Raw genomic sequence first — 24,361 nt, forward strand, 5'->3', positions numbered from 1 at the left:
TATGTGGTGTATTTGCTTATAGATGAAGGAAATGTTTACTTTAGTGCATGCATGTTTATTGGCATCATTTATTTAGCCTACCCTTTTGGGGGCACCTGACATCTGGGGCAAGAAAAACTGAAGAAAATGGCGTCGGCTGCATCTTTTATACCCCTGGCGCACTGACGTCAGGGAAGAGGCGACAGCAACCGATGCCGGACCAAGACTTTGGAATTCAGGCTGACTGCGCCTAGCCTGCCAGCAGGATAACCCAAGAGTAATGACTGCAACAGTGAATACACTCAGACATCTACATTTATGGTAGGTACACAACTGTACTTTCTCCGTGAGAATGGCCACTCTAAAAGTGGTATCTAATACGTCCATGCGACTTCTCTCCCATGCTACGGAAGGAGTGGCTAGGACAGCTGGGTCTGGCATGTCCATGAGGTGTAACAGCTGGCTCAGGTTGTGTCAATTTTCCGAACACTTTAAGGCGTCTTTTGCCAATGCCCCTTATAACGGCTCTACACTCTTCGGTAAGACCGTCAAGGAGACACTAGTCCAGAGTGAGAAGGACAGGAAGACACTGTCTGCCATCGGAATCCACTTCTGTAACCCTCAAAAGTCTTTTTTCTCTGAACCAGAGAGGGCAAAAGAAGATGTGGTTCCGGAAGTCTCAGTATTCCCGGGACACTCAGGGCTCTTCTTCCCAAAGGCAGAGGGGGACAGAATGGACGCTGGCCCAGAGGCAGAGGGGGTCCATAGAACTTCAGGTCTCGAGAACCGTTCTTGGACAGACCCGGGCAGCAACCCTGAAGAGGCAGAGAACCTACTCTGGAGGCAGTTGAGGGGTGATTGTCCTTGCACTCAGCGGCATGGGAGTCCATAACATTGGACCGCTGGGTGCTTAAAATCATATCCAGAGGAAATTCTTTCCCCTTCGTGGGTTCCCCCATATCTCCCATACACCTCCTGGACGTTCCACCCACGCAAAGGGAGGCAGCAGCACAGGGAATTTCCAAGCTGCCAGTAAAACGAGCCATCGAAACCGTCCCCCCGGATCAGTCCGGATCGGGCTTCTACTTCAGGTTCTTTTTCGTGCCAAAGAAAACAGGGGACTTAAGGCCTATTCTGGACCTCTCTACCCTGAACTTGTCTGTTGCCAAAGAGAAGTTCCGGATGGTCATGCTGCAGTCCATCATGCCATACTTGCAAGAGAGCGACTGGATGTGGTCGTTAGATCTACAGGATACTTACTATCACATAAAAATGCACAGAAGTTCCAGGAGGTTCCCCCGTTTCTGGCTAGGAGTCAATCATTATCAGTTTCAGGCTCTACCCTTTGGTCTTACCACAACCCCCAGGGTGTTTACCAAAGTGATGGGGGTTGTAGCAGCTCACCTGAGGCTTCAGGTCTATCCGTAGCTGGACGATTGGCTCCTCACTGCTCCCACCAGGCGTCTGCTTTCCCAAACCAGGGATTATTTTTTGACACTTGCCCTGAGTTTGGGTATCACAGTCAACTCATCCATATCTTTCCTAGATCCTGTACAGGTGATAGACTACATTGGTGCAAGGATAGATACTCTTCAGTGCAAAATATTCCTGACCTCTGAGAGAGTTCAAAACCTCAGGATGCATGTCTCCTGATCTACCATTCTCACCTCCCAACAGCAAAAAATGTGTTGAGGGCCCTAGACTCGATGGCAGTGACCATAACTCTTCTTCCATGTGCTCGACTACCGACTACACTTGCGGATTCTTCAGTGGACTCTAGCAGTTCAGTCGTCCCTGTTGGAACTGCCATTGACTTATCCTATCCACCTAAGTAGAGTGTGTCGGTCGTCCCTCATATGGTGGATGAGTTCTCCGGACATTTTGGAGGGACGACCCTTTGTTCCAGCCCCGGCCCAAATCACAGTGACCACAGATGCCTCCCAACTTGGGTTGGGGTCAATGTTTGGGCAGGATAGTTCAAGGCCTGTGGTCCTCCATAGAGACCAGCTTGCATATCAGTGTCCTAGAGATGAGGGCAGGCCTTCTAGCGTTGCAGGCCCTTCATGCCTTTCTTCCTCTGGGAACTATTGCCATTCAGTCAGACAACATGTCAGTAGTCTGGTATATCAACAAACAGGGAGGGACCTGATTTTACCCCTTTGTCGCGAGGCCATGAGTGTGTGGGAATGGGCGATGTCCACCGGTCGCTTTTTCATCGCAACGCACATTACGGTATGGTCTAACATCCTAGCGGACAGGCTAAGTTGGACCATTCTGATGCCTTACGAGTGGTCTCTGAATCTGTCAGTAGCGGAACAGATCTTCTGCGAGTGGGGTCAACCTTGCTGCGATCTCTTCACATCTCCTTCCAATGCGAAGTGCAGTGAGTTTTTCACTCTGAACCCCCTGCCGGGGGAGTCCCCCAGAGACGCTCTAGTTCTTGCTTGGCCTCCCAGTCTTCTGTATGCTTACCCGCTCAGTACCTCTCATTCCTAGGTTTTTGCAGAAAGCTTGTCTGCTGGGAAGCAAGGTGATCCTCATTGCCCCATTCTGGCCTCGCCAGGTATGGTTTCCCTTCCTTTGGTCTCACCTTCTGGCTCCACCTTGGATCCTAGATCCCATTCAGGATTTGATTTCACACCCTTGGGGGGTGTCTCATCCGAGTCTGGACAGCCTGAAGCTCATGGCTTGGCTGCTTCAGTTCCCGTAATTGCTAGGACTCCCAGACTGTCCTCCTCAGTTAGATCTATTTTGGTAGTCTTCGACCAGAAAGGTTTATCTCAGCAAGTGGAAACGTTTTTCTTTCTGGGCCTTTCAGAGGAGTTTAGACCCTTTCATGGCTCCTGTTTCCACTATTCTTGATTTTCTAGCTGATATTTTCCAGCACGGGGCTAGTTCTTCTGTCAAAGTTCAGTTAGCTGCCATTTCCCATTTTCATGTGGGCGAGAATTCTGCATCCTTAATATCTTCCAGACTGTGTAAATCTTTTATCAAAGGCACCTTTTTGCTACATCCCCCGGTTAAAGATCCTTTTCCCCCGTGGGACCTAACTATGGTTCTCCAAGCTCTGGTTTCTCCATCTTTCAAGCCTACCGCAACTGCAGATCTAAAATTTTTATCATGGAAAACAGCTTTTTCTGGTGGCTATTACCTCTGCTAGAAGGGTTTCAGAATTACAGGCCTTGTCCATCAAACTTCCGTACATGATTTTTCATAAAGACAGAGTTTCCCTTCGAACCAATCTATCCTTTCTTCCTAAGGTGGCATCACCAGTCAATATCAATTAGATGATAAATTTGCCTCTGTTCTTTCCCAATTTTATGAACAAGATGGAATACAAACTGCACATGTTGGATGTTCATAGACCGTTATGATTCCATTTACGCAGAACAAAAAATTTCTGTAAATCTGATCAATTGTTTGTCTCCTTCTATAAACCCTTTTTGGGGAAACCTATCTCCAAGGTCACTATAGCTAGATGGATTTCTTCATGCATCCTGCAGGTCTATAAGAACAGAGGCATGTCTCCTCCAGGTCAGGTTAAAGCTCACTCCACTAGGTCCATGGCTACATTTGTGGCTTTCTGGTCTAGGGTCTAGAGTGTCTTTGGATGACACTTGCTCTGCAGCTACTTGGTCCTCATGTCATACATTTATTTCTCATTACAAATTGGATTTGACTTCCAGAAGGATTGCATCCTTTGGTTCCTTGGTGTTCCAGAATATCCTTCCATTAGGGCCTCCCAGGAGTTTTAGTAGCTGGGGACACTGTCCCACAAGTTGAAGACTAAATGAAGTAAACTACTTCAGATAAAGATGTTATGTACTCACCATAATGTTCTATCTGAGTAGTTGTACTTCATTTGTCTTCAACTGTCCCTCCCTCCTTCCCCCGGACCTTGGCGCATGATCAGCCTATGGGCTTGCACTATAGGTCACAAGTATATTATCAGGTCGGGTTATTAGTATAAGTTCAGCAAACTCGATCTGGGGATGGAAGGCAGTGGTGATGTGTTATGGGTAAGGGGAGTAGTCTGGAACTCGGAGCTGATGCTAGTAATAGTTGCCGGCTCAGATCCGATACGGATCCATATTCCCACAGGTTGAAGACAAATGAAGTACTACTCAGATGGAACATTATGGTGAGTACATAACTTCTTTTTATAGTTGCTTTAAATTTTGTTTTCCATTTTCTAATTGTTTTTTTATGGTCACCAGTAGCATTAAACTTAGTAAGCTCTCTCTTTAACTAGGCAGATCAGAGCCTATATCCCAGCTCAAAGAATGATTTCCTTAGTTGCTACCAGTAGTTCTTCCAATATTTTTGTTGAGTACTATACATGGAATTTTTAAAATCTACTAACTCATTCTCAAAAGTCAGGTTTCCAGTTCCCTTTTTTTCCCATTGTATCCCTAGTATTTGCTGCCTAGCTAAAGAAGAAGAAATCCTCTTGAGTTCTACTGAGATCGAGATGTAAAATACCTATCCATAGAATTTTATGCATAAATCCTAAACTTTCTGGACTTTACTGCATACATGGGAACTCCACAGATTTCTCTTCATTGTTCCTTTGTAACTTGCCTTTCTGTTTTCTTTTTCCCAATCTTTTAAAACTTTTCTCTGATTCTTCTAGTCATTTTACAGTATTTTATATGCCATACTAATTATCCCTTTTGTAACAGTGTCTTCTGTTGTAGACTCTCCTAAAGCTGATTTCACTTGACACTCTTTATATACTCTTGTCATCAATCCTTGATAGAGAAGGCAGTCTCTAACCTCTAGTCCAGGTTCCTGCTTAGCGTTATCCCACTTTCTTAGCTTTCCCTTCCAAGTTATTTGCTCCTTGTACCATGTTTTTTTTCGCAAATTTCATCCAGTAAATACCATGCCCCTTATTGTCTATTGTTTGTATCCCTTCCTGCAGATGTATCTGTTGGTAAATTGCACATTGACCAAGTTCTTGGAATGCTATACTTTATGAATGGTTGTTACTGTTCTCCTTAACGAGTTGAATCTGAAATCTTAGTCTCTCTCTCTTGATTCCCACCATTTCATTATTATCCTTTTCCATGTATAATTATAACATTCTTCTTGAGTTGTATGTATGAGCCTGAGTTGTATAGCATTTGAATTACCCATTCAAATAAGGTAACCCTACCACCTTTTTCTATGGGGATAATCAGCTTATCCGACTTAACTCTTGCCCTCTTCCCCTCCCATCTTGGGTATTACTTGTTGACCTTCATCTTCCAATAACCTTGGCATAAAAAAGTCCCTTTCCTTGGTTTCCAATTCTTCTTCTTCCTTATACAAATTTTCATAAAATGTCTTTTATCACTAATACCTCTGTAGAATGTCTGGTTATTTTCTTGTCATAGCCCCCCTTAGTTTGGCTACAACTCTTCCTACTTTGTTGCCCAAGTTGCTGTTCTAAAGTTTTCAAAATAAATTATTTAACAAAAATCTTTCTAACCTCATGTATATTGTCCAAATGCTCCCTGATTTTTACGTTTACAATTCAGTTGCTTCTCCTCTTGTGCGATTCCCATTCTTCTGCAATAGTTTAACCTTCGTCAACCCCTCTAAATTATTCCTAAATTTTTTTTCCAGTATTTAATTACCTTTTATTTCTGACATGCTTTTAAAAGTCCATTTTCATTTTATCCCACTGATTAACTATCTTCCTAAAAACGCATGAATCTTACCCACTTGCCCATTCCTTAAATTCGTCTCTAACAGCCAAGTAGAAGGGTGTCCGTGTCTCATTTTTACGTCATTATGCTGCATCTTTCCCTTAGTTTTCATTGGTGCATGAGCTGATCTAGCTATTGGATCAGTCTCAAAAACTCTTGGTTAAGTACAGGTGATCCTTCAAAGTACTGTTTTTATCTAATCTAACAAGTAATTGTGTCTTGGGGAGTATTTCTGACTTTCTACATGAATTCACATTTTCCATAACCAAATATCTAATTTTTTTTCAGAAATCTATTCATTCTTTCTATAGTTTTTCTTTTAGGTTCCCCATTACATCCTCACTGTTGCAGTCTTCACTTATGGATGATGATCCCTGCTGAAATCTTTATTACTCCCAAAATCTTTCTCCGCTCCATAATATTAATTCTAGGTAGAATATACAAAGATGTCCGCTGCTTGTTGCAGTTTGCACATGGAGTGCTAAAAGGCTTAAGTTATTAGAAAAAAAACTTTGTCTGTGCTACAGTATATACATATGAAGAGCTAAAGCACTTAAGTTATAAAAAAAAAAAAAAAAAAAAAAAAAATTATTTTGCTTTAAACTGTAGCAAACTGGTTGCCAAATTTTAACAGGCAGTTTAGTTGATGCCGCACAAGGAGCATTAAGCCCTTCAATTATGTCCACAAATGCAATACCAGCATTCATTTTCGAGTCATAGTAACACACTGAAGCTCAGTTGGGATCTGCTGATCATGTCTCCTAGCACTTTGCACCTGGGAGGAGCTGTTGCCTTCACCAAACCCTAACTGTGTTTCTTCTCTTTCTGATACAAATCTATCATTAGTGTCCCTCCCCTCCTCTTCTTTCACTTTTGGGGCTTATGTCGCAGTCATGCATTATTGACTAGCCCCCCCTTTCCTTTGACTGTGATGTTCATGTCCACTCAGAAATCCTCCATCAAATTTACATGCTCATTTCTGTTCAGATCCATGTTCTGTAGCATTGCTGTTTGCACTCTGCTTTAATATAATTCATTATTCTTTTCTTTTTGTCTATACACTTTGGGCCACTTACATTCTGTGTTAATATGAATTAAGCATCCTTTCTCATAAAAAGCTGTTCATCCCATATATTATACTTGAGAGTTCTTTAATGTTTCCATGCTGCAGATACATGTACAGGTTAATGACTGGCAGGCCAATCTGGTGCACAGTTGCTCCTCCTCATCTCTGTTAAAACCTATGTCACATTTTCCTAGATTTCATTTCGGTAAAAAGTCAAGTAAAAAAAAAATAAATAAATACATTTTAACCCCACCTCCTTTAATTCACAGCAAATACACAAAACTATTTACACTTTTACAAAAAGAAAGCTTATCCTTCCAGATATGAGCAGTTGTCCCAAATTGGCAGCTACACCCACAGGTATTAACTATTTCAAAGTTAAGGTTAACCATGCTAATGTGCATCTAGAACCATTTTTCCCAGTTACACAGGTTAATCCTTTGTTTTTGTCTTATCCGTTTCCCTCCAGATGTGAAAAAAAAACAGCTTGCATGCCTTCAGTAAACATTAATTCTTAGGCTTAAGAAAATAAACACTGGCCATAATCTTAAAGTAAATTATGCAATGTTATAGTTAACATATTAAAGTACTAATGCTCCTGAGGAGGCATCTACTCTTCTTTCCCCATAATTTCAAACTGTTCTTTCTTTGCATATCATTCTCACTGAAATGCTTGCCAATATCCCGTTACAGATTAATTTATTACATCTCACACATTTCACTCAAAGTACACTATTCAGACTTATCGTGATTAATCTCTTGCACCTCGAGTGGCATTCGAAAGACGTGCATGAATGGGCGTGTCTTCGTTGAAGGTTGGGCGTCGGGCTGGCATCTCGGCACCATAAAAATCTACTGCCAGTCATTAGCAGACCGGAGTTCTGCTGTGGCGACTCCTATCTGGGAAAAGCTGAAAGAAAAACAACCTGCAGTTTGATTGTCTTCAGCCAAAACTGGTACTAATAAAAAATACCCCAGCTAGTTACTGAGTAATTGCAAGAGTAAAGTACCATTTTCGTGTTTTTTTTTTTTGTGTGTCGTCTTGTTGATTAAAAATTGTTTATAATCGAAGCCAAGAGTATTTATATGGACATCCACTTTTGTAAACACAGTGGAAATGATTCTTTTTCTGTATATATTATGGTTAATACAAAGTTGCATTATCTTCCCCAGCAGCCAAGGGCCACACCATTATATTCACTTTAATATGCTTCTTTCCAAACTTCATTTTGTTACAAGCCTGGATACCTTGCAACTAGAAGAGGAAACTTTTTTTATTTTAATATCAGTAGGATATTCAGTAGTCCCTGATAAAACTCCCCCCAACTCAAAAATGCCTTTGACTTTATATTATACAGAATTACTTAAAATATCATGCCATTTATTGAAGGACAATGTTAGTATTAATAACGAAAGCTGTTTAACGTAACCACTTCTTCATTCCATTCAGTGTCCTCCTCACTAGTAATGCCAAACTAGGATTTATACTTTGCAGTTCTCCCACCAGTTTTAACACCATTAGAGATCTTATAGTCTTAAATGCAGTTCCCTAAAGAGAATAACAACACTCATTCAGAAAATTATATTAATAAGTCTTAGAGCGTATTCTGAGAGCTAAGCCAAAACACAAATTAAAAATGTTACCAATAAGAATGACTCAAAGTTGAGATTTATAAAATAGGCAAGAGAAGCCTGAAATTCACCTGAGAAAATTAGCTAAGGATCCAAGGTATTTAGAGCTAATAATTGGAGAAGGAAAGGTAATGGGAAGATGCCAAGCAGAAGTTTGGACTGCATGCTAGAGACTGACTTTCCTACCAGGGATTGATAGAGTATAAGCAAAGAGAAAGGGATAGGACAGAGCTAAATGAAAGAAAAGCTCTGATACAGTCTTTAGTTCTGTCTGGAACAGAAGCTACTGTTAAAAGGTGGATAATTAATATGGTATATAAAATATTGCACAAACATAAGAATCAATCAGAGGAGGTTAGAAAAGATTGAGAAGAGAGATTGGAAAGGCAAGTTAGAAAGGAAAAATGGGTGTCTATATACGACTGCCAAGTATGCAACAAAGTCTAGAAGGTTTAAGATTTTTGCTTGGTAGTGTATGCACAGATATTTTTGTACCCAAGCAGACTTCACATAATTTTTCATCAGGAAGGTAGCAAATGCTGTGCAAGTGTGAAGGGAAAAAGAGAGGTAATTGTGAAATATTTGAGAGAATATAATGATTTGGCAGATTTATAAATTCTCCACAAAGTGCTTTTTAAGAAATGTCGTGGATCAAATTGTTCTAGCTACGGAAACAATTCTTTTGAGATGGGACATAGGATCTGAATTGCCCCAGACATAGTAAGGCCTTACTAAGTGCAGCTCTGTAGGCTGCCAAAAAAGCAAATTCCTAGAAAATGGGAATCAAAATCTAAACATCCTGTAGTTGTAGAACTGAACATTGTAAATGAGATAAAAGAAGTGGAGGTGGGATCTTTAGAAAACATTGTCTTGGTCTGAAGCATTTAAACTCCCAATTGCTCTGCGTCTGCAAGAGGTTTTGCTGTTGTGCTGTCAACAAGTATAAGACCAAGCCTGTGTTAAAGGGGCTTTTGCCTTATGGATGATCTTCCATTTTTGCTTCTGAGGCCTGTCCCCTGGATCCCAAGACTGGTGCTAAGAAGGCCTCAGTTGCAAAACTCCAGGAGGGGGGAGCGCAAGAGTTCACCTTCCATCTTAGGGATGGCTCCATTGGGTTCTCTGGGTCCAAAGGTTCCTCGTCTTTTGGCTTCAATAGGTACATTGGCACCATCTCCGGGTCTGGGCATTCTGAGCCCTTATTTGGTCAAAGAGGCATCTTCAGGCAGAGTAGCTTCCCTGTTTTTTTTTCCTTGTACTCCTCTTCCTCGCTCACCAAAGACCTCCCCGTCTTTACCCTGGTTCAGAGCTTCCCTGGCTTGGATCCAGCTTGCAGTGCCCTCTTCACATAGACCGCCGAAGCCATTTGCAGTGGCCACATCTTGCTAGTTATTGAGATCAGTGGGCAGCGTCAAACAATTGGATTTGGAGCAGCTGATGCAGTCCTTTTTGCAGACACAGATGCAGTTAGGGCTTGTCTCCTCAGGTCTGACTTGGACACTGGGGTCCTTGGCTCCATCTTTTGGATTTCCTCCCTTAGCCCCTTGGATCCAAGGTCTTCAGGTCTGGTTGACTTTACACAATCCTGATCGAAGCCGACAGCCTGGGGGTCTTCAGATCCATCCTGTTACTTAGTAGCCTCGCCTCAAATTGTTTGGGGCTGTTGCCACCTTGGAGCTGTGGTGTCGAGGCTGGAGTGTCTGGGTTGGGGTCAACAGTTCCTGTTTCGAGATAGTCACTCCCTCTCGGAGTTTCAGCTTTAGCCAGGTCAGCTCCAATCTTATCTTCTGAGCTAGGCACTGCCCCTTCGGGTTTAGGGTTGTCTTCTGTGCCCTCAGATCCAAGAGGCCCACTTCGCCGTCTGCCTTTGACATTGTGGAGAGTATGCTCCTTTCTAGAGAGAAGGGTCGGATGTCTTGAAATGGCACCTCCTCACAGTTTTCCTCTGTTCTTCTGATCAATCGTCAGGCTGCTCTGGGACAGCCTGCATGAACTAGCCTCCAGGCTGGCCCCTTGGTGGGGCTCCCCACTCTCCTCTCTCCTTCTCCGGCTTCATCAGAGCAGGAGATTTCAGGGAAGAGAGAATGCAACAGGAAGCACTTGGATTCTGCAAAGGAATCCTTCACCAAATATATTGACTTCAAGGAAGGGAGAGTGTTCCCCTAAGTCCTGCACATGATGCCTCTCATGGCGATTTATTGGAGCTGCTTCACCAACAAGGGGTCTGGACCACCGAAGCCCTCACTCCAGAAGTCAATTTTTCCTGAAGATCTTTGGCTTAGGCCTGTCCACATCCTGGGTGGGTCACCTTCCAGATGCCCTCTTAGATGGGGTATCCCAGAGGACATGGAAGGAACCCAACACATTAGAGCCTATTCCTAGGAAGTGGGACCGAGTTCTTGCCCTTCCTCCAAAGACGGGTCTCATTGGAGTAAGAGTCTGGCCGTTTATGCCACTGTGGTGACAGTAGCCACCAGAAAGAAGATTTCTGAAGAGAACCTCATGATTCACCCCCTGAGCAGAGTCTTGGGTGCTGGATCGGTTAGGTGAAGTGATCCTTTGCCTCATCTACCTTTGCTTTGAAGCCCGATAACTATTTATCGCACTTGACAAGGCCTAAGCATGAGCTTGTCTTAGAGTCAGTCACCTTCAAGACACAGCAGTCTTCGGATACCCAGAAGAAGCTGGAGACTTTCTTGTCCACATTGACTTCCATTGCCAGTGTTTGTATGAGACTCGTTTGTAATGCAGCTGATGGAGCTTCCAGAGTGGCAGGTTCCAGTATTGCTTTTAGGCACCACACCTGGATGCAGTTTTGCAACTTTGTGGACTGCTTCAGTGTCCTTCATCAATGCCCCTTTTGACTGGTCCTCTTTATTTGGACCTAAGGTTCAGGACATGTCTACAAGAGGTCACAGTTCTCTTTCCACGACGCTCCTCTGGAAGGTTCCACCTGAGGGCAGGGGGGAATCATAACAGATGCTGTCCTAGGGGCAGATGCTGTCCACACAATCAGGGCTTCCATGGGGCTTTTTCTGGTGTGCCCTTAAGCAGTCCTAAGGAGTTGACTGACTGCTCGTCTCTGGAGGCAGTTGGGGGTTGTCTTGCTCTCCACTACAAAGCTTGGAAGGCCAGCACCTCAGATGCCTGGGTGTTGAGAGTCATGTCCAGAGGTTGTCATTCCCTTTATAGAAGTTCCAAAATGTCTCCCAAAACATCTCCTAGATGTTCTACCCCATCAGAGACTTCACACAGCAGCAAAGATCCGAAAGCTGCTTGCAAATCAAGTCATTCAAGAGTTCCCACCTGACCAGATAGGATAACAGGGTCCATTCCAGATTCTATTTAGTTCTAAAGAAAACAGAGGACCTCAGACATGTCTTGGATCTAAGCAAGTTAAACTAGTTCATCAAAAAGACCAGGTTCAGGATGGTCACAGTGTGTAGTCCATATTACCTCTACTGAGGAAGGATGATTGGATGTGCTTGATAGATCTCAAGGATGCCTACCATCACACGAGATTGGCATTACTTGCGGTTCCTTCACGTCTGGCTGGAAGCCAGTCATTGTCAGTTCAGGGTTCTGCCATTTGGTCTTACCACAGCCCCCCTGGTGTTAAAGTGCATGGCAGTGGTCGCAGCCTGGCTCTGGCTGCAAGGATTTCAGGTCTTTCTGTACCTGGGCGATTGGTTCCATACTGTCCCCACAAAGGCATTGTTGATCTTGGCCAGGGATTCCTTGCTGCAGCTATGCAACAACTTAGGCATCACAGTCAACTACCCTAAATCAAGCCTTCAGCCTGTACAATTCTTCGAGTCATAGGATGTTGTGTGGATACAGTCCATCAAATTGCCAGTCTACGAATCTCCAATTTTTCAGTCGTTGAGCTCAGGCCATTGCAGTGATTGTAATTCTAAAACCTTTGGCTCATTTACTTCTAAGACTTCTCTGCCATATGGCAGCATCAATAGGACTACTCCCTCTAACCAGATTTCATATGACGACCCTTTAGTGGACTGTGGCTATTCAGTGATCCCTCTTACTGCCCCCATTGGATTTCCTTATATGGCTGACAAGCGTGTGTCACAAGCAAATTCACTGGTGGTTACATTCTTCATTATCGGTACAAGGGAGGCCATTTCAAATTCCTTCTCCTTTGGCCATGGTCACCACAGATGCTTCCCTCCTGGGTTGGGGAGTGATTTTGAAGGGAGGACAGTTCAAGGATCTTGGTCTTCTACAGAGGCTCACATTCACATCAATGTTCTGGCGATGAGAGATGTCCACCTAATGTTGCAAGCTTTTTAGGATGACCTCCCCAGAGGTGTTATCGAGGTACAGATGAACTATGTCAGTCATCTGGTATCTCAACAAACAGGAGAGCATGTTCTTACCCTCTCTGTTGGAAGATTGAGGGTTTGGCAGTGGACAATCTCTTCCCAGCAGTTTCTGATGACAGCACATATCCCAGAGAAGTCTAGCATTCTGGCCGACAGACTCAGCAAGAGCATCTTATTGCCTCACAGGTGGTCCCTAAATCTGACTGACAGCACAGGTTTTTCTGCACTGGGTCACTCCATGTTGCTGCCTGTTTGCATCTCCATGCAACACCAAGTGTGACAGCTGTTATGCCTATGTTCTCACTCTGTGACAGGCACTTAGAGATGCTCTGATGTTTGCTTGGTCCTCCTTTATGCTTATCCCTCAATTCCCTTAATAGTTAAATTTCTTCAGAAATCAGCCCATTGCAGAGCCTCGGTGATCTGTATTGCCCTCTTTTGACCTCACCAGGTATGGTTTCCTTTCCTTTGGCCTCTTCTGAAGCACCCCCTTAGGTGTTTGATCCCATTCCAGATCTCATATCTCTTCCAGCCGGGCTAGATTCCCCCAATCTTCAGTCCCTTAAGTTGACTACATGGTTTCTCCAGTTCCCTTCGTGACCAGGAATCCCAAGCTGTTGTGGGTGGTGGTTCATATATTGTCCTGTTAGAAAAAATCCACTAGAAAAGTGTATATACCAGTAAATGGAAGAAACTTGTTTTGTGGGTAGAGACTCATGGACTTCACCCCTTCTCTTCCCCCTTGGAGTCTGTCTTGGATTTTCTTGCTGAACTGTTCATCTCAGCCTATAGCTTCTCTGCTATCAAAGTGCAGTTAGTGTGGCCATTTTGAACTTTATCAGTAGAGTAGTGTGTCCTTGGCTTATCTCAGGATTTCCAGGTCTTTTCTTAAAGGTATTTTTCTTCTTTGTCCCTCTACTGGAGCTCTGCCCTCTCTGGGATCTTCCTTTTTTTCTTAATGTTTTAAATGACCCTCCATTTGAACCTTCAGCTTCCTCAGATTTGAAGCTGCTGCCTTGGAAAACATGTTTTTTTGTGGTGATTACCCCTGTTGAAAGGGATTCAGAATTGCAAACACTCGATTCTTCCCCTTGTTAGTCTTTCATAAGGATAGGGTTTCTCTTCGTACAAACCCTTTTTTTTTACCTAAGTTAGCTTCCGAGAATAACCTCAACAGCACCATTCATCTTCCTTTGTTTTTTGCCCAGTTTTTCCAACAAAGGCAAAATACCTTTTGCATTGCTTGGATCTGCATAGGCAGCTAAGATTTTATGTTGACCAAACCAAGTCTTTCAGGAAATCTAGCCAGTTGTTTATCCAGGCTAGGCTGTCCCATGTCTAAAGTAACTTTATCCAAGTGGCTGTCAGATTGTATTTTGTTTGCATATTCTTTGAAAGGCAAGATTCTTCTACACAAAGGCCATTCAGCTAGAGTTGTAGCTGCTTCTTCTGCTTTCCTTCCAAGAGTGCCTATGGATGATATTTGGGCTGCTGCTACTTGGTTGGACCTCCACACTTTTGTGTCACATTATAAGCTTTTTATACAGAAGCCTTTTGGCTCCTTTCGGTTCTACATCATACAGCGAATTTTTTAAACATATTAAATATTATTCACGTTTTTTGGACGATATTTACATCTTGTGGGAAGGTAGCAAAGATATTTTTATTAATTTGTGGATTATATCAATTCCAGTAGTAACTATTTAAAATTCACCTCCTCTAATAGTAAGGAGGGTTTAGCGTATCTCGATACCTATGTATTTAAAGATGAAAAGCAATTTCTATCCAGGATACATAGGAAAACTGAATTTTCCAACAGTTACTTGGAATTTTCCAGTAACCATCCTAAAAAACTATTAAGAAATATATACAAGGGACAGCTCATCCGAGCTGTTAGGATGACTTAATCATACTCGGATATGCTGACGGAAACAGCTTATATCAAATCTCTATTTAGAGATAGAGGTTATGATACAAACATGATGTTTAAGGTAAGCAAGCAAGTTATAGATGAATGGGGGAAAAATATACCTCTTTATTAGGTCATAATTATACTGATTTACATATTTCACACATCGATAGGCAAGCCGATACAGCAATGAACTACAGGAGAGCCTGTGTCCTGGAATATGGTCCTTATACGTTTAAAATTAAAGAAATATTGAATAGCAATTGGAACATAATTTTGGCTGACGATGTAGCAAAATGGGGCCCAGTATTAAGAAATATTTGGAAAAGGGCCCAATGGTTAACAATTTTTCTGTTAAACACACTAGTAATTGTGGTTGTTGTAATTGGTGTCAAAATATAAATTTGAGTGATGATTTAAGATTAGATAATGTGAACAGGTCTTATATTAGGTTCGGACAGGGGAATTGTAAGTCTAAACTTATAGTATATTTAGCTAAATGTTGTACTTGTTCGGCTTTCTATATTGGAAAGACCAAAAGGCAGTTTAATAAACAAATTTATGATCATATGTACTGTATTAAAAAGAAAGATGAAAAAACGCATTATACAGGCATATTAAAACATCGGGGGATAATCATCATTTTACATTTGCTATTTTGGATAATATTAAGATAGACCAGAGAGGGGGAAATTACAAAGGTGTGCTATCTTATAAGGAACTATGGTGGCAACTGTTTACAGATGCGTCTACCCCCCCCCAGGTCTCAATGATTTTATTTCTATAAAACCTTTGTTAAATATGCTTATATAGCAATTGTATATTCATTTTTTGGGTACCTAGCATATTTTAGATATTAATTAGTTAAAAACGTTAGGACGCTTTTATTGTTTAAATTGACAGAACGTCTTTGAAATGTATGTTGTCATTTATTTAGGATCTGTAGCTTTAAATATGGTTATGTTTTTTGGCGCCAATGAAGCTATTTAAATTGCAACTGTTTCTTAAGTAAATATTAGTTCTGATGAAGCCCGTGGTTGGAACGGGTGAAAGCGCTTAACTTGTTTGCTTATTTGGTCTTTTATTAAATCTTGGATTTTATACCACACAGATTGCAGACATTGTTTTTAGATAAGAACTGGCTTGGAATTATCAGCATCTCATGACCGCATAGCGTTTGGCGTGGTATCAAAAGTTTTTTTTTTTTTTTTTAGTTCTGTTGTTTTCGACGAACACGTAAGTGGTAATGACTTAACACATTCTCAGAAATTTATGAATTACATGGACTATTCCTGCATACTGGTATTGCCTGCACAAAAGTAGTAATTGTAGGGCACTCATGCACGCTAGGGACAGTTGGTGTGTATTTTGTGCATTGCATGTCTCATACCACAATATTTTTCACACTTGCAGTATCTTGGTATCATTTTTGCCATGCTATGCTACATACATGCATTTTATTTTTGCATTTCCACCAGCTTCTTGTAGTACAAACGAGGGGGGGGTTAGCCAACATGGTGGTCTGTATCTGCCACAGCACACATTGCTTTTATACCTTCATCTTGTAAAAGCATGTACAATGCTTACACATTTAACAGTATCGAAAATGTGCCCGTATTACTTCTGAAAGGCATTGCAGCCTGTCTTCTATACTGTATACACGTATAGTCAGTTTTCTGCTTTCTAAGTCCTTGTTTAGGTGCCCCCCCTCACTTGTGTGGGTGTGTTTTTACATACTCGTCCCCACTCCTAAAGTTCGTATGTGAAACACCAACTGCTCTACATGTTTCAGTTTTTCTGAAATGCTTAGACTGCAGCACCACCTTCCCTCTACCAATCTTACTGAGAATATAGAACATCCTCATTCCCCTAAGTAAGCACACTCATTTTATAGCTTTACAGGATGCTGTTTTGTGTGACCTTGACATCCTGGGTTGTTGGTCCATGTCTGGCAGCATTCTGCATTATAAGACTATACTGAATGCTGCACATTTCCCAGAGCTAGCCATAAATCATGTTGTCTGCAGTTATAACAGTTTTTGTACCCATACAGGATTCTCTTCTTTTCTTTATGAACATTCCTATTAATGTTTCAGCAGACTTTTTTGTTTGAGAGTTTTATTTTCCTTTTTTGCAATATTTAATTATTTTGTTAATGTTCTTGTTCGAGTTCTACTAGAAAGTTCTAGTACAGGAAAGGAACTGAAATTTGAGTTGGCATATAACGTGCAGTCCTAGTTCACGAGCAAGTTGTGTTTCTGATGCTTGTAGAGTGAAGCAGGTCGTAGAAAGAAAAAATAAATATTACAAGGCAAGTATTATTTTCTTGTGCCTTGTGTGTTTCAGGTATGATGCATTGTGCATCTTGCTTCGTCACAGTAAGAATGTACGCTACTGGTTTGCACAGAACGTCCTTTTTGCTCACCCAAACCGCTTTTCGGAGTACCTTTTGGAGTGTCCAAGTACAGAAGTAAGAGCTGCATTTGCTAAGCTTATAGTATTTATTGCACATTTTTCTCTACAAGATGGACCATGCCCTTCACCATTTTCTTCCCCTGGAACATCCAGTCAGGTAAGGAGAAAGACATAAATGTTTCTCAAAACAAATATCATTGCTTTCCTTTTTTATAGTACTGTTTTCCTTGAAAAACTGGTGTTGCTCTTGTGTGTGATCTTCATTAAAATGCAGAATGCAATGTCTTCTGTTTAGTGGTTAACCTGATCATGTAGCAAATTTAAATGCATACATTTTTAAAAGCAGATCTGATGTCATTTTCATTCATTCTTCCAAGAATGGGTCTCTGATCCGACTCTGCCTCTTTTCTCCAGATTCTAGGGTCTGACTCTCAGGCTCATTCCTTTAGCCATAGTATCCCTGACCACTGCATTACCCAGATCGCATTTAACGCTCTAACGATTCAGTTGGGATTGCATTCTCTAGCTCTCAGGCAGTTATTTTCTTCATGTTAATAAGTAAAGAACTTTAAAAATTTCTTTCCTTTAACTTTCTTATACATTTCTATAACCATCCTATCTTGTGCACTTAGTAATTCCCTTTATACCATCTTATGGTATCTCTCTCTACCATTGTTGGTATTATTTCTCCGTTACCTTCTTATAAGGATGTGTGTGTGTCTGTGTGTGTGTGTGTGTATGTATGTATGTGTATATATATATATATATATATATATATATATATATACTGATCTGATCCCCGAAGGAACTTTTCCTCGGAAAAAAAAACAGCCGGACATACTTCCGTGAAAGTGCTTTTTACTGAAAAAGCACTTTTGCAGAAGTATGCTTGCAGCTAGGAGGAGTCGTCGGGGACTGAATGTTACGGAGACTGTACTACGGTGCGGATGAGGGAATATTCCCTTTACCTCACTGTAGTGCGATCTCGGAGTGAGAATACTAAAGTAGGGGGTGTGTGGGAGCCACAAACCCCCATGGGGGGTGCAGGGGGGCTTGCCCCCTGCATAAAAGTAGATTTATTTTTTTTGGGTAACACGCTTTAACGAAAGCGCTTTTTCAGTAAAAGCACTTTCGTTAGTGTGTTTGGGTGATTGTTGATTCGGACTATTGAACTTTAGTTCAATAGTCACACACACACACACACACACACACACACACACACACACACACACACACACATATATATGTATGTATATGTGTGTGTGTGTATATATATATATATATATATATATATATATATATATCTATATCTATATACATAAAACTTGTGGATGTCCTACTAAAAAAGAATTACTCATGTTAACCTGTTGCAACAACAGGGTCAATGAGGCAGCATCACCATTCCATACAAAAAACAAGTCATCCACAAATCGTTTATAACATAAAACTTGTGGATGTCCTACTAGATGTTGTTGTTCCCAGGCGACCATAACCAGGTTGGCGTAAGCGTTCGCACAACTTGTGCCCATCGCCACACCCTTTTTCTGTAGATAACATTTTTCTTCAAACAAAAAGATGTTATTTTCAAGGACAAGTTCAAGTAGTAGGCATAAAAAATCAACCTTGTAAATATCCATTGACCCATTACTTAATAGCAAATCTCTAACCATCTTAATGCCAATTTCTTTTGGTATACATGTAAATAAGGACTCAACGTCCAATGTAGTATGTGGTTATCTGTAATATTAGCATTTTCAAAAAGTTCATATAAACCAATCAAAAAGTGTTGCGTATCACGCAGCACGTAGCCATATTGACACAGAACATTCTTAAACATGGTATCTAGATACACAGAGATGGGCTCTGTTATCCACCCAGCACCAGACACAATAGGTCTGAATGGGGGCAGCCATCGATTCTTATGTACCTTAGGTAGTCCGTACATACAAGGTACTAGTGGATACTCTACCATAAAGTAACTAAACAAATCTTCACTCAGCAAGCCACATCCTTTACATTCTACTAAGGTTCTATTGACCATGTCATGCATTTGTGTCACCGTATCAATAGTTATTTCAGCATAAGCATCACTCAACATTAATTTCATAGTTTCCAAATAATAGCTGCGGTCCATCACTACGATAAGACCCCCCTTATCAGCGGGCCGTATAATTATGTCAGTATTTGTCTTCAAGCCTTTCAAGGCCTGCCTTTCCATAGTTGTTAGATTATCTAAGCATCCCCCATGTGCAGATGTACTTTCTGTGTATAAAGTCTTTTCAACCGCTTTCACGAACAACTCCACATTGGATGGTAGATGGGGTACGAAATCACTTTTACGTTTGAATAACTGAACACTGTCAGTAACATCATTACCAAACAACAGTTTGAGAGTCAAATTGCGAGCAAACATCCTGACCGCTAATATATTATCACTGATATCAACTTCGGATGAGGGAACAAAACTAACCCCTCTATTCAACAACGAGATCTCATTTGCATTCAGTTCAAACTTGGAAATGTTCCACACTAAGTTGTGGTATTCCAAAGTTTGGTCAGAGTACATACCTGTTGAGTTTGGGGAAATTCCCTCTTCTTCGTATTTTTCTGTTCTTCTATGTCTAGCGATCTCTTGCGTCCCTGCCTGATCGGAAGTGGAGCTAAAGGGAACTTATTCACTTGTATTTTGTCAACAGGAAGTTTCCTCCGCACATATGCGCCTGGTTGTGCAATTCTCACAGCAACTTCTCGCTCGTTCGACCCATTGGCTGACTCTGCTGGTGTGGTGTATACAGAGGGTGGTCCCTCCGGCGAGCATAAAGCTGTAACTATGTTAGAACTGTTCTCAGGAACATACGCCACACTAACATTCTGTTGTCCCGTCTCTTCAGACCTTGGACTCTCCCTTACGTGGCGTTCATGTCGCCTCTCCTCTGTAGTACTGACGGACCTCCTCTGCCAGCGTCTCGTTGTGGATCTTTCTTCCACGCGAGGTTTGTACTGTGTCACTGTTCGTTCTCGGCCAAACGAACACATTACTGTTAGCAAAGTCTTTAATATCTCTCAATAATTTGCCCTTTTTGACCTCAAGTAAGTTCTTTTTGTATCTTTGTACTTTATCAATCAAATCATTGAGAAATACATCAGCTTCGTCATGCCCAATTGCAGTGATCAAATCATTCTGTTGTTCAATAATACTATCCCATAGCAAATACTCTTCTGGTTGAAAAAATTCTAATAACAATTCAATGTATGCTTTACTGGCTCCCAGATTAATCTGCTGCCACTTGGTTAAGAGGTTTGGATAGATAAAATGTTATCTACAGAAAAAGGGTGTGGCGATGGGCGCAAGTTGTGTGAACGCTTACGCCAACCTGGTTATGGTCGCCTGGGAACAACAACATCTAGTAGGACATCCACAAGTTTTATGTTATAAACGATTTGTGGATGACTTGTTATTTGTATGGAATAGTGATGCTGCCTCATTGACCCTGTTGTTCCAACAGGTTAACATGAGTAATTCTTTTTTGAAGTTTACTATGAATTGTTCCAGTGATGGAATTAACTACCTGGATGTTACAGTGTTTAGGACAGGGAATAGATACAATACCACTGTATATAGGAAAGAATGTTACCAGGCCCCATTTGTACATGCTGGTAGTATGTATATATATATATATATATATATATATATATATATATATATATATATATATATATATATATACCATCTACCTTTGCCAATGTTGTCAAAGGACAAGCGTTTAGGGTCTCACGCCTCTGTAGTGAGGATAATATGTTTCTGAATGAACTATGTAAATTGAAAGTCTTTTTTATGAATAGAGGGTATAATGAGCAGCTAATTGATAAAAAATTTAATGAGGTTAAGCAACTTAGCAGACCTCCCAACCGTTCCGAATTACTCGGTTTTTACCGAGTTTTGGGGTCCAAATGAAGGGGTGCCACGATTCCCGAGTGGCACCCCTTCATTTCCGATTTTTCTTTTCTTTTTTTAAAGTTTCGCGCTGTCGGAGCTGACGTCATCAAGTGCGCAGTGACGTCAGCGCCGGCAGGCTACCAGCCAGTCGGAATTGAGCTCGCAATCCCCTCGCATCATCATTTCCGGCTTTCTGGCGGTTAACTTTTAACTGCGAAGCAGATACAGGTATGGATCTTATGGATGGCAGCAGTATGGCGAACAGGGGCCGGGAGGAGGATTAATGATTGTTGACTCTGCGACAAAGGCAGAGGGCCGGGATTAATGGTGACGGCAAAGCTGATGGATGCAGGTAAATGGATGTGGCGAGTGGAGCAATAATTTAAAATTTCTGGCCAAGTAATGTTGAACTAAGTTTCTCAATGTTGATTTCACCATTACACATCCAGTCATCTGAATTAGTTTTTTAATTCCAGACAGTGAATTGCTTTGCTTGATCTGTGTAAACAGGGAAAATATTGACTATGAAATGTATCATGCTAGCAGGTTCTATTTATATGTAGATGAAGGTTAAGGTCCTTGCACTGGGTCGGGTGTTCATGATACTGCAGGTTTTACATAGATACTGTAGCTGAGGAAATGTATGGTGTTTCCTGTCATAAAAGGTTAGTTACAAATGATTGCTAAGGAGCCTGTATGATGCAGATTGTAGTGGGAGAACTTTTAATCTATCCGTTCACTTAAGGAGTTTAGTACATTAATTTTCTAAGGAATCTTTGAGTCTTTCTAGTTGTGCACATTACTTAGACAGGTACATCATATGTCAAAAGTTGCATTCTAAGAAAGGTCTGATGCGGGAGTTATTGAGAGGAATTTGGATTTCCTCCTTCCAGGTAAACAAGGCCAGAACTAGGGCACGACAATGGGGGCAGTGGTTAGGAGGCACAGTTGGCAGTTTCCGAATGGGTGTAAGTACAGTACAGGTATTCCTTTAAGGAATAGATTATGAGATCACAACTACTTAAATGAGTGTATTTAGTAGCTTACTATATCAGCAACTATAACAAGGAGGTTATGCTGCCAAGTTATTAACACACTATGGCACTAAATCCGTTCATATAAGAAGTTGCGATATCATGTGCAGCTTCTTAAATGAAAGTCAGAATGCTTACTCAATAGAGAACTGTACATAAGTTCAGTAAACCTTTTGTTTTGGTTGCCAATTTTGCAAGATTTTTTTTGTCACTAACTACTGCTCTGTAAGACGACGTGTGTTTGGAAATGCAAGCTGGTAGGACTGCCTTACTAAAACTCGCAAATGGAGGACAAAGGAGAGTTTGCTGTTAACAAAGATACTTGATATACTTAATAGCTATGTTTTTAACATGTAACATTGTTTGAGACATGTCATTCTTTTTTTTTGTCATTGTTGATTATCAAACACAGTCACAATACATTTTTGATATCAGGCTTTAGCATAGATGTTTGTCTGATCAAGCCTAATCAAGCCTCCATTAAATGACTCATGCACTTAAACACAATTTTTATGGCAAAATCTGTCCTGCTCCTCAGATCTCCATCTCAGAGATCCTCTTTGCATAGGATGAACCTCTTCCTAGAATCAAACTTCCTGACTGTCTACTTCCTGGTCATATGTGTGTATGTGTGGTGATTCGTTAATTCTGGCCACTCTGTTATAATTATATTTGAATGTGCATTTGTAGGCATGTCTGAGCTTGGTAGCTTGCTTGCATCATGTGGTGTGTCCCACTTTGTATTAATCTAGGCAGTGTGAGTGGTTAGGTTAAGTTGTATTTTGTCTTAGCAGATTCCTCCATGTGATTAATATTGAAAGTGCAGCTTGGTTGGTCTTAGATTCACTTGTGTATTAGAATTTAATAGCTTGCTTGCATGTGGTGTGTCTCACCTTGTATTAATCTAGGCAGAGTGAGTGGTTACTTAGGCTAAGTTATATTTTGTCTTAGCAGATTCCCTCTGTGTCCCACACAGAGATAAGAAAAAGACTTCTGCTAATAGGCAACAGTACTTCATTAATCCTGGCTGCTGCAGCGTGATCAATATTGAAGGTGCAGCTTGGTTGGACTTAGATTCGCTTGTGTATTAGGCAGTTACAGTAAGTGAGTGCAGATCTCCATGAGTCACTTGTGTATTAATCTGGCAGCTAACAGCTCATAGATTCCTCTGTGACTGACCGGTTATATTTGGTGGTATCTCATTATACTATGAGATTCCTGTCTTAGCAAAGATTGTGACTGAAAAGTATGTGATGCAGCTCAGACATTATATTAATCTAGGCAGATAACGGCTCAAAAATTCCTATTTAGTATCTCATTATACTTGTCTTATAGCCCCTGCAGCTCAGGGATTGACAGGAGGTGTGTGTGTGTGTAAGTAGACTTTTATGATGGAAATGTTCTGAATTGGGCAGTTTTTTATTACTGGTTCATGCATTTTGTTTCATTGCCTACTGAAAAAATGTTCAAACAAATTTAAAATGTGCTCTAACAAGTGTGCTGTATTATACAAGGAATATAATTTACTAAAGCCATGTATGTTTCTTGTTTTGTGTGCAAGGGGCCAGTGATTTGAAAACAACCCAAAAGGTAATCTTTATCCACCACTGGCCAGATGTATATTCTTTGGATGTGGTGCATGTTTCAATGCTATTTTAATGAATGTGAGTTTCAAGGGTAGAGAAGTTTTAATACCAAATCTGTTTTCATTGTGAGACAGTTTAACAGGTGTCTGTTGGTGTTCGTCCATTGTGCTGTAAAGTGTAAAAATTAAAACCCAAATAATCATTGTAGAAGTAAAGCAGTATGCACACATTAGGGTTTATGGTAAATGAGGCAAAATAGCCAGGTAAAGGGACATTGGGAATGGCTGCAGGGTGACTCTGGTGCCATATTTTGTTTGCCTGTTCTTCAATTTGCACAAAAGTTGGTATCCCACAATTCCACGGGAGTGGGCGGGGTTACATAATTATTTATGCAAATTTTATGTTAAACAGCGTACAGATTTGTACCTATTTTTCATGGGCCTTGTCCAGATTTTTTATGTTTCAAGGTTGAGAGGTATGCAACTTAGATGTACTAGAGCTAGACCATATTTCTCTAGTAGAATAGACCATGCACCTACCCAAGTGGGTAATAGTAAAGGCCACTTTCCAAGTATGGTTACAATTACTTTACCACTTGGAAGTAATACCGATGCGGTTAAGAAGGCCATCAGTACAAATTGGAATATATTGACGGTAGATGATGACACCAGTAGTCTAATTGGCACTAAACCCAGATTTACATATAGCAACATGATGAATTTGAAACAACATTTGTGCTATGAGCACATGAATAAGATACCTTTAATGATGAA

General features: G+C 41.0%; 1 protein-coding gene across 1 annotated transcript in view; it reads left to right on the plus strand.

Moving 5' to 3' along the window:
- USP9X (ubiquitin specific peptidase 9 X-linked) overlaps positions 1–24,361 on the plus strand; it is a 5,037,693-nt gene that overhangs the window by 4,565,911 nt on the left and 447,421 nt on the right. Inside the window, exon 40 of the mRNA XM_044071835.1 lies at positions 16,963–17,188. Within this exon, the coding sequence (XP_043927770.1) occupies positions 16,963–17,188 (226 nt within the window). The remainder of the gene's footprint in view (positions 1–16,962; positions 17,189–24,361) is intronic.

Source organism: Protopterus annectens, chromosome 5.part0, assembly GCF_019279795.1.
Source record: "Protopterus annectens isolate FY-2018-M chromosome 5.part0, PAN1.0, whole genome shotgun sequence".
NCBI lineage: Eukaryota > Metazoa > Chordata > Ceratodontiformes > Protopteridae > Protopterus > Protopterus annectens.